Genomic DNA, 17,060 nt, shown 5'->3' with positions numbered 1-17,060 from the left:
AGCTCTGCAAACAAGGCATCAACAGAAAACATCCTGAATCCCTGACATAGGACAACTTCAAGTGTGGCACTTTTGGCAGACTTTTCATTTTCAGAATCAGCTAGTTCAGTCATCCACAGTTGATCTCCTCTGACCTCACCAAACTTCTGAGGCCGCATTGCCATCATCTCTAGTAGATGAAAGGTTGCCAACCATTCTTGACTACAAATAATTAATCTAATTTAAATATCAGATTTTATCATAGAATAAAATTAAAAAATAAATCATCAAATGCTGTCTTGGATAAGAATGATTGTTACCTGTGTCAGCTATGGCTCAGGTAGTAGCACTCTTGACTTTGCATCAGAATGATATGGGTTCATGCCCTTTTCCAGAACTTGAGTAAAGCAATAAAGGCTGACATTTCAATGCAGTCAAAGTTGCTATCTTTTGGATGAGTCATTAATGTGAGGCCTAATCTGCCTTTTCAGGTGGACGTAAAAGATCCCATGGCATGGTTTTGGTAAAGAGCAAGGTAGTTATCTCTGGTGTCCTGACCAATATTCATCCCTCAATCAACATCACGAAAATATATGTATAGGAACATTGTCATATTGCTGTTTTTGGGAGCTTCCTGAGTGCAGGGCATGCATCCAGAATGCAAGTTCTGTCTACAGCCAGCTCCATGATCATGTCTGGAAGCAGTATGACATTAAGCTGAAGACTAAAATCAAATTGTACCAGGCTCAAATCAGTGTCACTGTTTGCTTAGCAAATGTGACGTAACAATAGCAATGTTCCAGAAACAGCAATGAGCTGAATAAGAAATTAATCGATATTTTTCGATTTTTGACTTGAGAAACGTTGCCCACTTTAATAGATGGATGACTCATGATGATAAATGGTACATAATGACACTGACAATTATGTTGCCATTCTTTACAATAATTTAAATCTTGCCTTTTTAAACTAACAATACTAATTAAACAAGTTCTTCCTGTAGTACAGCAATGACCAGAAAAACTTCATGTGGAGGGAAAAAGGCAACCACTCCTGTTGGTAATTAGTGTAGAATTAGCTAAATTGACATTGTGCTACTTGTAATCACTGAATGCTTCATTCAGAAATGTTGCATGTTCATTTTTAATCTTTTGTAACTATTCCATTTTAAACAAGGCTTATGTCAATGCTTTAACATGGCTGATGATCTATCCAGTTTGAATACTCGACATTTTTTTTTTAAAAAAAAGTAATTGTGAAAATAAAGTACTGTTTGTCTAATCTTGATTTGGTGGCTGTCTCTTCAAACTTAATTACAATGCATAGGCCAGTTAAGCCATAGTTTTAGTTCAGTTTTACATCTTTATCAATTAACAAGTTAGAAAAAAATAATTCAGACTTAATCGAACAGTGTGATTTGGCTCAATATTGTGTTTGATTTTCAGCACTGCATTATGGGAAGGATTTTTTTAAACAGTTGCAGCGTAGTTCATTAAAATGCTTTTTCATATGCAAGTTAGGAATGTGCACACTGTTGGCAAAGCCAGCGTTTATTGCACATCCCTAGTTCTCCTTGAGAAGATGGGGGCAAACTGCATTCTTACTACTGTAGTCCATGTGTTGAAGGTACTCCTAAGTGCTACAAGTTAGGATGTTCCAGGATTTTAACCTAAGAACAGTGTAGGAAATGCAATGCAGCTCCAAGTTCAGATGATGTGCGTCCTGGAAGAGAAATTGGAGGTCATGGTGTTCTCATGCACCTGCTGTCTTTGTCCTGTGGATGGAGGAGCTGGTAGGTGGTGTCTGAGGAATCTTGTGAGTTGCTACAATGCATCCAGTAGATGCAAATCGTGCCATCATGCAAAAATGAAGGTTTGTCAAAGATGAGCAATTAGAGAGATGTGAGAAGTTGTAACTTTTCTTCATAAGAACTAAGAAGGTTAAGGGGTGACTTGATAAGAGACCTGCAAGATTATGAAGTGTTCTGGTGGTTGTAAATTATTTCCAGTGTTCATTGTGTTGGTAACATGAACGCAAATTTCAGATGATCTCACTAAGTATTTAAAAGCAAGTTAGAGAAATACTTTGCACAGCATGGTTGAAAGTAGAAATTCTATGTAACGAGTCTTTTTGTTAAGCAAATTGCAGAGAATCTTTTTAAAGTAATTAGGTCATTGTTTAAAAAAAGTATGTTAGCACAACAGAAGCAAGCATAAGACTTGTTTGGATTACATTGGGAAGCATGTGAAGGGGAAAAAAAAACCTGGCAATTCCCTTTTTGGTCTTGTGCTAGTATCGGTAATTGTAACTACTTTTTGATCTAGTAAACAGAACTATGAAAAGCAAATGGCCTGTGGACTGTACTGAATTATCTATCCATAAATCGACCAGTGGGCTGAAAGGGCTTCAGCATCCTTGACCTTGGGGAATGGGTGGAGTGGAATAGCCAGAGCCCATGGAACTGTAATCCAACTAAAGTCAGAATCAGATGGGAGATGAGGAGGAGGAAATGATTTAATGGTTGTTTTATGTGGATCTAGTAAACCTTGATTGTAAAATGCCAAAACCAGTTTTATATAAACTTCTTTAACGGTAACAATCTGCTGACGATGCCAAAGAATGAAGGGCCTCTTGAGTGCCAGTCTGAAGAACTATTTCCTGAGCTTGTCATTATATGCATTAGCTTGTGAACTATACCTTGTGAAATGTAATGAATTCTTAAATTATTCATATTTTATTCCACATTGTATAATAAATGTTCCCATTAGCTACCTGTATTTACAAAGTGTCCTGACATTCTTTCAAAACAGTAATATGTTGAGTTTTGAAACAGTGCTCTATGAAATATATTAATTTCAAGTGGATGCCTATTTAAGGATCACTGGGAAAATGAATAAACATTTAATCACGAGGAGATCTTGCCTCTTTGCTGCACAGCCTAGAACTTCAAAGGTTATTATTTAAGGCCTTACCTACTGCAAAAGCCACACTAGCCACCATGTCTGAAGATAAATGCACAATTTGTTATCATATGAATAATTTTAAAATGCAATTTACTAATTAATTTTTTATCATTGCTCATTAATTTTGAAAATGATTTTTGGCTGGTTTGTGGTTGCTGATTTTGGGTAGCCTTCCCCACCAGTCTGTTATTGAACTGTTCATTTTAATTGATTTGCATATCTATATTCGCTTCCCTTATTAAATCTTTCCCTCCATGTAAACTCCCTTCTACCACATTCACAGCCACCCACTCAACCTTTCCAGCTGCTATCGTCTCTTTATTCACGTGGTCTTGATCATTAACAAGGAATCTTCAAACACACCCTTGTTCAAGCAGAGCCTTTAACCCCTTCTAACTCCACTTGAATTAATCCATTGAAAATCAAAATTTCCTCTTAAGCCCCTTACACATGCATTCTCAGCGCTCTACACTTTGGATCTCCAGTCGCCACAGTTTGCTCAACCACTCCAGCTTTGCCTTTATTTACATTCCCCTATCCCAGTTATTTCCTTTAATTATAGCCCAGTCTTTGCTCTCTCAAGTCCAGGTGGTATGCTTAAAAGAGGTCGCTAATGAGATAGTAGGTGAGTGGGTATTAATTTTCCAAAATTCGCTAGATTCTGGAAAGGTTCCATCAGACTAGAAAGTAGCAAGCATAACCCCTCAATTCAAGAAGGGAGGGAGGCAGTAAATTGAAACTATAGGCCAGCTAACTTGACGTTTGTCATGGGGAAGGTGTTAGAATTGATCATTAATAAGGTTATAGCTGCGCGCTTCGAAAAACTCAAGATAATCGGGAATAGTCAGCATGGTTATGTGAAAGGGAAATCATTTTTAACCAATTTATGAGAGCTCTTTGAAGGATTAACATGCGCCGTAGATAAATGGGAGCCTGTGGGCGTACTGTACTTCGATTTCCAGAAGGCGTTTGATAAGATACCACGTCAAAGATTATTGTGGAAAATAAAAGCTTATGTTGTAGACAGTAACATATTAGCATGGACAGAAGATTGGCTGGCTTGCAGAAAACAGAATATGCATAAATGGGTCTTTTGCTGATTGGCAGGTTGTGAAGAGTGAAGTCACACAGGGGTCTGTGTTGGGGCCTTAAGTTTTTACATTTTATATCAATGACTTAGGTGAGGGGACTGAAGGTATGATAACTAAATTTGCAATTGACAAAGGTAGGAAAGTAGGTTGTGAAGAGGACGTAAGGAGGTTGTAGATGGATATCAATAGGTTGAGTGAGTGGCTAAACTCTGGCAGATGGCGTATAATGTGGGAAAATGTGAAGTTGTTCTTTGGCAGGAAGAATAAAAAAGCAGAGTATTACTTAAACAGAGTGTGACTGCAGAATTCTAAGGTGCAGAGGGATCTAGATATGCCAGTGCACAAGTCACAAAAAGTTGGTATGCAGATACAGCAACTAATTAAGAAGACTAATGGAATGCTATCCTTTATTATAAGAGGAATTGAACATAAAAATAAGGATGATATACTTCAGGTATATAGGGCATTGGTGAAACCACATCTTGAATACTGTAACAAAAACAAAAATAGGTGGAAAAACTCAGCAAATCTGACAGCATCTGTGGAGAGGAACACAGTTAACGTTTCAAGTCCGTATGACTCTTCAGAACTAAGAAGTATAGAATGAGGTGAAATAGAAGCTGGTTGAGGGGGGTGAGACAGGTAGAGCTGGATAGAGGGCCAGTGATAGGTGGAGGCAAAGAAGAGATTGCCAAAGATGTCATAGACAAAAGGACAAAGGGGTGTTGACGGTGCTAAAATTAGCTGAGGAATGTGCTAATGATGACATTAAAGGTAGAAAACAGGACAAGCAAGTGACAGATAGCCCTAGTGGGGTAGGGTGGGTGGAAGGAATCGAAATAGGCTAAAAGGTAGAGATAAAACAATGGATGGAAATACATTTAAAAATAATGGAAATAGGTGGGAAAAGAAAAATATATTTAAAAAAAAAAAATTATTGGAAAAGGGGGGAACGGAAAGGGGGTGGGGATGGAGGAGAGAGTTCATGATCTGAAGTCGTTGAACTCATCCTTTGACCAGCCAACTTCCATAATTGTTAATGATTCCTTCGCCTTGGGGACTGTTCCTCCTCCCTTTTTCAAAACTCGTATCATCACTCCCACATCAAAAACTCTCATTCGTGCCCTTTGTCCTTGTAAATTATTATCCGATCCTCAACCTTTCTTTCTCTGGTCATTGAATATTTTATCACAACCAAAATCTGTATCCATCTTTCCTACTCCATGTTTAAATTTCTTCACTCATGTATCTATCCCTGCCAAAGCACTGAAAAGACTTCATTCAAAGTCAAAAGTGACATCAAAAGTGCACTGTCCCTCATCTGCCTCTATACAGTTATTAGCATGGTTGTTCTCACCCTGCTCCTCTGTCTTTTCACTTCCATTGTGTAGTTTGATTGTGTTGTTCATTGTAGCCAGAGCATTTCCTACTCCTGTATCATTACCTCGAGAGTTCTTCAAGAATCTATCCCAAACTCCATGCGCCACAAGATGACCTCATCAGCAGACATGATGTTAGCTTCATTTGCACACTCAACAACCAGTTCTACCTCTTCATTGCTTACGTGTCAGCTTTTGAGTTAGAAGGTTCTGGGCTCAGACTCACTTCAGGACCTGAGCACAAATGTCACGGTTGACACTGCAGGACTGAGGGTTGCTGCACAGTTTGAGAAGCCATCTTTCAGATGAGACTTTAAGCTGAAGCCCCATCTGTCGTCTTGGGTGGTAAAAACCCCATTACTTTATTTTTGAAGAAGAGCAGAGGAGATATCCCTGGTTTGCTGGCCAATGTTTATCCCTCAATCCGCATCACAAAAACAGATGATCTGGTTGTTATCACATTGCTGTATGGTGCGCTTGCTGTGTGCAAACTAGGTGCTGTGTTTCTCCCATTACAACAGTAACAACACTTCAGGAAGTACTTAATTGGCTGTAAAGTGCTTTGGGATGCCCGAGATCATGAAAAGCACTAGATAAATGCAAATCTTTCCTTTTATGTTCTGTCATATTGTGAGTCAACATAGTCTTGGAGATGCTGCAATTTTCTCAGGTTTAGTATTGGAATGATTGAAGCAATTGCCTTGCGGTTGTTTGGGGGGACCCAACCACAAATTCTGCATCCTTGTCACTGACTCCATTCCCTCTCCCATGCTTTTGTCTGAGATTAAATGAGGCCATTTGATTTGAACTGAACTTCTTCAAACCTCACATCTTTTCTATCGCAAAAAGCATTGCACTTGCCCTATTTATTGCTGAAACTCTGATCCATACATTTCTCACCTCCAGACACTACAGTTATAATGCTAGCCTCCTATATTCCACATTCAATAAACTTGGTCTTACCGAAGCTCTGTTACCTGTTTCTCATCTGCACCAAGTCCTTGCCCAGCAACCCTGTCCTTGCCGACGCTGGCTCCTGGTTACTCCCAGTGACCCGATTAAAGTTCTCTCTCTTGTTCAAACCATTTTTGTGCATGTTAGCATCCATACTTTATTGTCTGCATCTCATGCTTTGGGATCCCCCAACTGAAACCTCTCTGCCTCAGAAGGTCCCCCTCTATTTAAGACTCCTTTAAAAATCTTTGACCAAATTTTCTTAAACCCTCCCAATAAATCCTTTTTGCTCACCGATTAGCTTTTGATTATACCTCTGAAGCGCTTGGGGACGTCTTTCTATGTTAAAGGTGTTGTATGAATGAAAATTGTTGCTGTGTTTGCCTATCTGGTTAATTGAATGCTGCTTATTCAGCACAATTAAAACATTTTGTTCTACATCAGAGAAACAAATGATGTCATGTAAGGAAACAAACACCCTTGCCCTCTCACCACCACCGCCCACTTTCTCTCTCTCTCTCTTCCCCCCCCCACCCCACCCCCCCCCCCCCCCCCCCCCCCCCCCCGCCCACAACAGATTACCTTTTCCCTGGGGTCCATTTCTTAGGTGTTCTTGTGTTGGATTTCCTCATGAACAAACTTTCGAATTACATTGCAACCAGGAAAATCCCTTCATGTGTGTTTTTTTTAAATGCTACAGTAATTTCTGTTGTGCATTTGGCACTCAATGGCCTTGAGCCCAGTTTGCAGTTGTTTGCTGTGCAGTTCTATTCATACCTGAAAAGCTTTTTTTTTAACGTGGCAAATAGTGAGTGCTTGTGATTTCACCTAGTGAGCTTACTTTGTGGATTTACTGATCCAGACTTAGAAACACTAGATTAACCTTGAGTGAACTGAGAAAATGGAACAATACCTGACTTCACTCTGCCAGTCTCTGCGTATTATTGGGCATGTTACTTCTTCCCATCTAGCCCCTCAACAATGTCATTGGTACCCATACTGAAGCATTAAGAGTTTTGATTTTTTTTAAAATACTATGTGTACCATACTGTGAAAGCACAAAATAATCAAATATTTTAAAGTCTTCAGTGACTGTTTACTGTTGGTCGCCTTGAATTTATCAGATTTCTTTGTTGTATAGACCTTAATCCCATTTAAATCCATCTCAATAGACTTGCGGTAAAATTTCTGTTCTAATTCTTGTTCAACTGTTTTAAAGGTTTTTTTAAAAATCATGTAAACAAAATATAATTTTAGTAAATTTTTTTCTTGTAAAAGGTGAGAGAGGATCTCTCAGTCATGGCTCTATCGTAGATGGACGGTTTGAAGGGTTTGTCCAGACCCACCAGGGTACTTTCTATGTTGAACCGGCAGAGCGATACATTAAAAATAGAAAGCCACCTTTCCACTCTGTGATCTACCATGAAGATGATATAAGTAAGTATTTTCCTTTTTTATGTGTAACTGAAGCTTGCCCGAGGGACAATAATCATGTTTGATTTCCAAATTAGAAGAATATTGTGACATGAGGAAGTGCGGTACCAATTTACCTAATGCATTCTTTAAGCCAATTTTGAAGAATATATAAAGAGCAACTTCATTTCAAGCTAGCTTTTAAAATTGACATGAATTTCATATTGCCATGAATGTATGTAGAAACTAATTTCTATTGCAAAGTTAAAAATTGAGTTTATGTACAGCTAATTTACAAATATGAGGTATATTAACAGGATTATTCCTACCCATGCAATTTTTGGAGAACACATTTTAGGAAATATGGCTGCACACCATCCTATCAGATCTCCGCTGCAATCCCGCCACCCATAATTTTACATGTGGGTTAATGCCCAGCTTTTCTGTCTCTTGCACATGAGAATATTTAAATCAGCCCTTAATAAAAATTGAAATTTTAATATGTGTGTATTATATACGTGTATGTGTGTATTATATACGTGTGTGTGTGTATTATATACGTGTGTGTGTGTATTATATACGTGTGTGTGTGTATTATATACGTGTGTGTGTGTATTATATACGTGTGTGTGTGTATTATATACGTGTGTGTGTGTATTATATACGTGTGTGTGTGTATTATATACGTGTGTGTGTGTATTATATACGTGTGTGTGTGTATTATATACGTGTGTGTGTGTATTATATACGTGTGTGTGTGTATTATATACGTGTGTGTGTGTATTATATACGTGTGTGTGTGTATTATATACGTGTGTGTGTGTATTATATACGTGTGTGTGTGTATTATATACGTGTGTGTGTGTATTATATACGTGTGTGTGTGTATTATATACGTGTGTGTGTGTATTATATACGTGTGTGTGTGTATTATATACGTGTGTGTGTGTATTATATACGTGTGTGTGTGTGTATTATATACGTGTGTGTGTGTGTATTATATACGTGTGTGTGTGTGTATTATATACGTGTGTGTGTGTATTATATACGTGTGTGTGTGTGTATTATATACGTGTGTGTGTGGTATTATATACGTGTGTGTGTGTATTATATACGTGTGTGTGTGTGTATTATATACGTGTGTGTGTGTGTGTGTTATATACGTGTGTGTGTGTGTGTTATATACGTGTGTGTGTGTGTGTGTTATATACGTGTGTGTGTGTTATATACGTGTGTGTGTGTGTGTTATATACGTGTGTGTGTGTGTATTGTATACGTGTGTGTGTGTATTGTATACGTGTGTGTGTGTATTGTATACGTGTGTGTGTGTGTTATATACGTGTGTGTGTGTGTGTGTATTGTATACGTGCGTGTGTGTGTGTGTATTGTATACGTGCGTGTGTGTGTGTGTATTGTATACGTGCGTGTGTGTGTGTGTATTGTATACGTGCGTGTGTGTGTGTGTATTGTATACGTGCGTGTGTGTGTGTGTATTGTATACGTGTGTGTGTGTGTGTGTGTATTGTATACGTGTGTGTGTGTGTGTGTATTGTATACGTGTGTGAGTGTGTGTGTGTGTATTGTATACGTGTGTGTGTGTGTGTGTGATTGTATACGTGTGTGTGTGTGTGTATTGTATACGTGTGTGTGTGTGTGTATGTATAGTGTGTGTGTGTGTGTATTGTATACGTGTGTGTGTGTGGTGAGTGTGTGTAGTATAACGTGTGTGTAGTGTGTGTGTGTGTGTATTGTATACGTGTGTGTGTGTGTGTGTGTATTGTTACGTGTGTGTGTGTGTGTATTGTATACGTGTAGTGTGTGTGTGTATTGTATACGTGTGTGTGTGTGTGTATTGTATACGTGTGTGTGTGTGTGTGTGTGTTGTAAACGTGTGTGTGTGTGTGTATTGTATACGGTGTGTGTGTGTGTGTGTATTGTATACGTGCGTGTGTGTGTGTTATTGTATACGTGTGTGTGTGTGTGTATTGTATACGTGTGTGTGTGTGTGTGTATTGTATACGTGTGTGTGTGTGTGTGTATTGTATACGTGTGTGTGTGTGTGTGTGTATTGTATACGTGTGTGTGTGTGTGTGTGTATTGTATACGTGTGTGTGTGTGTGTGTATTGTATACGTGTGTGTGTGTGTGTGTATTGTATACGTGTGTGTGTGTGTGTGTGTGTATGTATACGTGTGTGTGTGTGTGTGTGTGTGTATTGTATACGTGTGTGTGTGTGTGTGTGTATTGTATACGTGTGTGTGTGTGTGTGTGTGTATTGTATACGTGTGTGTGTGTGTGTGTGTGTATTGTATACGTGTGTGTGTGTGTGTGTATTGTATACGTGTGTGTGTGTGTGTGTATTGTATACGTGTGTGTGTGTGTGTGTGTATTGTATACGTGTGTGTGTGTGTGTGTGTATTGTATACGTGTGTGTGTGTGTGTGTGTGTATTGTATACGTGTGTGTGTGTGTGTGTGTGTATTGTATACGTGTGTGTGTGTGTGTGTGTGTATTGTATACGTGTGTGTGTGTGTGTGTGTATTGTATACGTGTGTGTGTGTGTGTGTGTATTGTATACGTGTGTGTGTGTGTGTGTGTGTATTGTATACGTGTGTGTGTGTGTGTGTGTATTGTATACGTGTGTGTGTGTGTGTGTGTATTGTATACGTGTGTGTGTGTGTGTGTGTATTGTATACGTGTGTGTGTGTGTGTGTGTGTATTGTATACGTGTGTGTGTGTGTGTGTGTGTATTGTATACGTGTGTGTGTGTGTGTGTGTGTATTGTATACGTGTGTGTGTGTGTGTTGTGTGTGTATTGTATAAGTGTGTGTGTGTGTGTGTGTGTATTGTATACGTGTGTGTGTGTGTGTGTGTATTGTATACGTGTGTGTGTGTGTGTGTGTGTATTGTATACGTGTGTGTGTGTGTGTGTGTGTGTATTGTATACGTGTGTGTGTGTGTGTGTGTGTATTGTATACGTGTGTGTGTGTGTGTGTGTGTATTGTATACGTGTGTGTGTGTGTGTGTGTGTATTGTATCGTGTGTGTGTGTGTGTGTGTATTGTATACGTGTGTGTGTGGAGTATTGTATACGTGTGTGTGTGTGTGTGTATTGTATACGTGTGTGTGTGTGTGTGTGTATTGTATACGTGTGTGTGTGTGTGTGTGTATTGTATACGTGTGTGTGTGTGTGTGTATTGTATACGTGTGTGTGTGTTGTGTGTATTGTATACGTGTGTGTGTGTGTGTGTATTGTATACGTGTGTGTGTGTGTGTGTGTGTATTGTATACGTGTGTGTGTGTGTGTGTGTATTGTATACGTGTGTGTGTGTGTGTGTGTGTATTGTATACGTGTGTGTGTGTGTGTGTGTGTATTGTATACGTGTGTGTGTGTGTGTGTGTATTGTATACGTGTGTGTGTGTGTGTGTGTGTATTGTATACGTGTGTGTGTGTGTGTGTGTGTATTGTATACGTGTGTGTGTGTGTGTGTGTATTGTATACGTGTGTGTGTGTGTGTGTGTGTATTGTATACGTGTGTGTGTGTGTGTGGTGTATTGTATACGTGTGTGTGTGTGTGTGTGTGTATTGTATACGTGTGTGTGTGTGTGTGTGTATTGTATACGTGTGTGTGTGTGTGTGTGTATTGTATACGTGTGTGTGTGTGTGTGTGTATTGTATACGTGTGTGTGTGTGTGTGTGTGTATTGTATACGTGTGTGTGTGTGTGTGTGTATTGTATACGTGTGTGTGTGTGTGTGTGTGTATTGTATACGTGTGTGTGTGTGTGTGTGTATTGTATACGTGTGTGTGTGTGTGTGTGTATTGTATACGTGTGTGTGTGTGTGTGTGTATTGTATACGTGTGTGTGTGTGTGTGTGTGTATTGTATACGTGTGTGTGTGTGTGTGTGTATTGTATACGTGTGTGTGTGTGTGTGTGTATTGTATACGTGTGTGTGTGTGTGTGTGTATTGTATACGTGGTGTGTGTGTGTGTGTATTGTATACGTGTGTGTGTGTGTGTGTGTATTGTATACGTGTGTGTGTGTGTGTGTGTATTGTATACGTGTGTGTGTGTGTGTGTGTATTGTATACGTGCGTGTGTGTGTGTGTGTATTGTATACGTGCGTGTGTGTGTGTGTGTATTGTATACGTGCGTGTGTGTGTGTGTGTATTGTATACGTGCGTGTGTGTGTATTGTATACGTGCGTGTGTGTGTATTGTATACGTGTGTGTGTGTGTATTGTATACGTGCGTGTGTGTGTGTGTATTGTATACGTGTGTGTGTGTGTATTGTATACGTGTGTGTGTGTGTGTGTGTGTGTGTATTGTATACGTGCGTGTGTGTGTGTGTGTGTTGTATACGTGTGTGTGTGTGTGTGTGTGTTGTATACGTGTGTGTGTGTGTGTGTGTGTTGTATACGTGTGTGTGTGTGTGTGTGTTGTATACGTGTGTGTGTGTGTGTGTGTGTATTGTATACGTGTGTGTGTGTGTGTGTGTGTATTGTATACGTGTGTGTGTGTGTGTGTGTGTATTGTATAAGTGTGTGTGTGTGTGTGTGTATTGTATACGTGTGTGTGTGTGTGTGTGTATTGTATACGTGTGTGTGTGTGTGTGTGTATTGTATACGTGTGTGTGTGTGTGTGTGTGTATTGTATACGTGTGTGTGTGTGTGTGTGTATTGTATACGTGTGTGTGTGTGTGTGTGTGTATTGTATACGTGTGGTGTGTGTGTGTGTGTATTGTATACGTGTGTGTGTGTGTGTGTGTATGTATACGTGTGTGTGTGTGTGTGATTGTATACGTGTGTGTGTGTGTGTGTGTATTGTATACGTGTGTGTGTGTGTGTGTGTGTGTTATATACGTGTGTGTGTGTGTGTGTGTGTTATATACGTGTGTGTGTGTGTGTGTGTTGTATACGTGTGTGTGTGTGTGTGTGTGTGTGTTGTATACGTGTGTGTGTGTGTGTTGTATACGTGTGTGTGTGTGTGTTGTATACGTGTGTGTGTGTGTGTTGTATACGTGTGTGTGTGTGTGTTGTATACGTGTGTGTGTGTGTGTTGTATACGTGTGTGTGTGTGTGTGTGTGTGTTGTATACGTGTGTGTGTGTGTGTTGTATACGTGTGTGTGTGTGTTGTATACGTGTGTGTGTGTGTGTGTGTTGTATACGTGTGTGTGTGTGTGTGTTGTATACGTGTGTGTGTGTGTGTGTGTTGTATAAGTGTGTGTGTGTGTGTGTGTGTTGTATAAGTGTGTGTTGTATACGTGTGTGTGTGTGTGTGTGTGTGTGTTGTATAAGTGTGTGTGTGTGTGTGTGTGTGTTGTATAAGTGTGTGTGTGTGTGTGTGTGTTGTATAAGTGTGTGTGTGTGTGTGTGTGTTGTATAAGTGTGTGTGTGTGTGTGTGTGTTGTATACGTGTGTGTGTGTGTGTGTGTGTTGTATACGTGTGTGTGTGTGTGTGTGTGTTGTATACGTGTGTGTGTGTGTGTGTGTTGTATACGTGTGTGTGTGTGTGTGTTGTATACGTGTGTGTGTGTGTGTGTTGTATACGTGTGTGTGTGTGTGTGTTGTATACGTGTGTGTGTGTGTGTGTTGTATACGTGTGTGTGTGTGTGTGTGTGTTGTATACGTGTGTGTGTGTGTGTGTGTTGTATACGTGTGTGTGTGTGTGTGTGTTGTATACGTGTGTGTGTGTGTGTGTGTTGTATACGTGTGTGTGTGTGTGTGTTGTATACGTGTGTGTGTGTGTGTGTTGTATACGTGTGTGTGTGTGTTGTATACGTGTGTGTGTGTGTGTGTTGTATACGTGTGTGTGTGTGTGTGTTGTATACGTGTGTGTGTGTGTGTGTTGTATACGTGTGTGTGTGTGTGTGTGTGTTGTATACGTGTGTGTGTGTGTGTTGTATACGTGTGTGTGTGTGTGTGTGTGTGTTGTATACGTGTGTGTGTGTGTGTTGTATACGTGTGTGTGTGTGTTGTATACGTGTGTGTGTGTGTGTGTTGTATACGTGTGTGTGTGTGTGTGTTGTATACGTGTGTGTGTGTGTGTGTGTGTTGTATACGTGTGTGTGTGTGTGTTGTATACGTGTGTGTGTGTGTGTGTGTGTTGTATACGTGTGTGTGTGTGTTGTATACGTGTGTGTGTGTGTTGTATACGTGTGTGTGTGTGTTGTATACGTGTGTGTGTGTGTGTGTGTGTGTTGTATACGTGTGTGTGTGTGTGTGTGTGTGTTGTATACGTGTGTGTGTGTGTGTGTGTGTGTTGTATACGTGTGTGTGTGTGTGTGTGTGTGTGTTGTATACGTGTGTGTGTGTGTGTGTGTGTTGTATACGTGTGTGTGTGTGTGTGTGTGTTGTATACGTGTGTGTGTGTGTGTGTGTGTTGTATACGTGTGTGTGTGTGTGTGTGTGTGTTGTATACGTGTGTGGTGTGTGTGTGTGTGTTTGTATACGTGTGTGTGTGTGTGTGTGTTGTATACGTGTGTGTGTGTGTGTGTGTGTTTTATTCGTGTGTGTGTGTGTGTGTGTGTGTGTGTTGTATACGTGTGTGTGTGTGTGTGTGTGGTGTGTTTGTATACGTGTGTGTGTGTGTGTGTGTGTGTGTGTGTTGTATACGTGTGTGTGTGTGTGTGTGTTGTATAGGTGTGTGTGTGTGTGTGTTATATACGTGTGTGTGTGTGTGTGTGTGTGTTATATACGTGTGTGTGTGTTATATACGTGTGTGTGTGTGTGTGTTATATACGTGTGTGTGTGTGTTATATACGTGTGTGTGTGTGTGTGTGTGTGTTATATACGTGTGTGTGTGTGTGTGTGTGTGTTATATACGTGTGTGTGTGTGTGTGTGTGTGTGTGTGTGTTATATACACGTGTGTGTGTTATATACACGTGTGTGTGTTATATACACGTGTGTGTGTGTGTGTGTGTGTTATATACACGTGTGTGTGTGTGTGTGTGTGTTATATACACGTGTGTGTGTGTGTGTGTGTTATATACACGTGTGTGTGTGTGTGTGTGTGTTATATACACGTGTGTGTGTGTGTGTGTGTGTTATATATACGTGTGTGTGTGTGTGTGTGTGTTATATACACGTGTGTGTGTGTGTGTGTGTGTTATATACGTGTGTGTGTGTGTGTGTGTGTTTATACGTGTGTGTGTGTGTGTGTGTTATATACACGTGTGTGTGTGTGTGAGTTATATACGTGTGTGTGTGTGTGTGTTATATACAGTGTGTGTGTGTTTATATACGTGTGTGTGTGTGTGTGTGTGTGTTATATACGTGTGTGTGTGTGTGTGTGTGTTATATACCGTGTGTGTGTGTGTGTGTGTTATATACGTGTGTGTGTGTGTGTGTGGTGTATATACGTGTGTGTGTGTGTGTGTTATATACGTGTGTGTGTGTGTGTGTGTGTGTGTTTTATATACGTGTGTGTGGTGTGTGTGTTGTATACGTGTGTGTGTGTGTGTGTGTGTATACTGTGTGTGTGTGTGTGTGTGTTGTATACGTGTGTGTGTGTGTGTGTTGTATACGTGTGTGTGTGTGTGTGTTGTATACGTGTGTGTGTGTGTGTGTTGTATACGTGTGTGTGTGTGTGTGTTGTATACGTGTGTGTGTGTGTGTGTTGTATACGTGTGTGTGTGTGTGTGTTGTATACGTGTGTGTGTGTGTGTGTTGTATACGGTGTGTGTGTGTGTGTTGTATACGTGTGTGTGTGTGTGTGTTGTATACGTGTGTGTGTGTGTGTGTTGTATACGTGTGTGTGTGTGTGTGTTGTATACGTGTGTGTGTGTGTGTGTGTATACGTGTGTGTGATGTGTGTGTGTCTGTGTGTGTGTGTAGTAGTGTGTGTGTGATGTGTGTGTGTGTGCGTTGTATACGTCGTGTGTGTAGTGTGTTGTATCCGTGTGTGTGTGTGTGTGTTTATATACGTGTGTGTGTGTGTGTGGTGTTATATACGTGTGTGTGTGTGTTGTGTGTGTTATATACGTGTGTGTGTGTGTGTGTTATATACGTGTGTGTGTGTGTGTGTGTGTGTTATATACGTGTGTGTGTGTGTGTGTGTGTGGTGTGTTATATACGTGTGTGTGTGTGTGTGTGTGTTATATACGTGTGTGTGTGTGTGTGTGTGTGTTATATACGTGTGTGTGTGTGTGTGTGTGTGTTATATACGTGTGTGTGTGTGTGTGTGTGTGTTATATACGTGTGTGTGTGTGTGTGTTATATACGTGTGTGTGTGTGTGTGTGTGTGTTATATACGTGTGTGTGTGTGTGTGTGTGTGTGTGTTATATACGTGTGTGTGTGTGTGTGTGTGTGTTATATATACGTGTGTGTGTGTGTGTGTGTGTGTGTTATATACGTGTGTGTGTGTGTGTGTGTGTGTGTGTGTTAGTACGTGTGTGTGTGTGTGTGTGTTGTTATATACGTGTGTGTTGTGTGTGTTATATACGGTGTGGTGTGTGTGTGTGTTATATACGTGTGTGTGTGTGTGTGTGTTATATACGTGTGTGTGTGGTGTGTGTGTTTTATATACGTGTGTGTGTGTGTGTGTTTGTTATACGTGTGTGTGTGTGTGTGTGTAGTATACGTGTGGTGTGTGTGGTGTGTTTGATATACGTGTGTGTGGTGTGTGTTACCCTGTGTGTTATATACGTGTGTGTGTGTTTGTGTGTGTGTGTGTTATATACGTGTGTGGTGTGTGTGTGTGTGTTTATATACGTGTGTGGTGTGTGTGTGTTATATACGTGTGTGTGTGTGTGTGGTGTTATATACGTGTGTGGTGTGTGTGTGTTATATACGTGGGTGTGTGTGTGTGTATTATACGTGTGTGTGTGTGTGTGTGTGTGTTATATACGTGTTGTGTGTGTGTGTGTGTGTTTATACGTGTTGGTGTGTGTGTTGTTATATACGTGTGTGTGTGTGTGTGTGTTGTATACGTGTGTGTGTGTGTGTGTGTTTATACGTGTGTGTGTGTGTGTGTGTTGTATACGTGTGTGTGTGTGTGTAGTATACGTGTGTGTGTGTGTGTGTTGATATACGTGTGTGTGTGTGTGTGTTAGTATACGTGTGTGTGTGTGTGTGTGTTATATACGTGTGTGTGTGTGTGTGTGTGTGTTATATACGTGTGTGTGTGTGTGTGTGTTATATACGTGTGTGTGTGTGTTGTATACGTGTGTGTGTGTGTGTGTGTTAGTATACGTGTGTGTGTGTGTGTGTGTTGTATACGTGTGTGTGTGTGTGTGTTGTATACGTGTGTGTGTGTGTGTGTTTTATAAGTGTGTGTGTGTG

At 40.2% G+C, this 17,060-nt stretch overlaps 1 protein-coding gene across 2 annotated transcripts in view; it reads left to right on the top strand.

Moving 5' to 3' along the window:
- adam10a (ADAM metallopeptidase domain 10a) overlaps positions 1–17,060 on the top strand; it is a 207,026-nt gene that overhangs the window by 69,321 nt on the left and 120,645 nt on the right. For both annotated transcript variants that reach the window (XM_041174819.1, XM_041174820.1), the window contains exon 4: positions 7,645–7,803. In XM_041174819.1, the coding sequence (XP_041030753.1) occupies positions 7,645–7,803 (159 nt within the window). The remainder of the gene's footprint in view (positions 1–7,644; positions 7,804–17,060) is intronic.

This window comes from Carcharodon carcharias, chromosome 26 (assembly GCF_017639515.1).
Source record: "Carcharodon carcharias isolate sCarCar2 chromosome 26, sCarCar2.pri, whole genome shotgun sequence".
In the NCBI taxonomy this organism is placed as follows: Eukaryota; Metazoa; Chordata; class Chondrichthyes; order Lamniformes; family Lamnidae; genus Carcharodon; species Carcharodon carcharias.
This window is presented reverse-complemented; position numbering and strand designations above follow the sequence as displayed.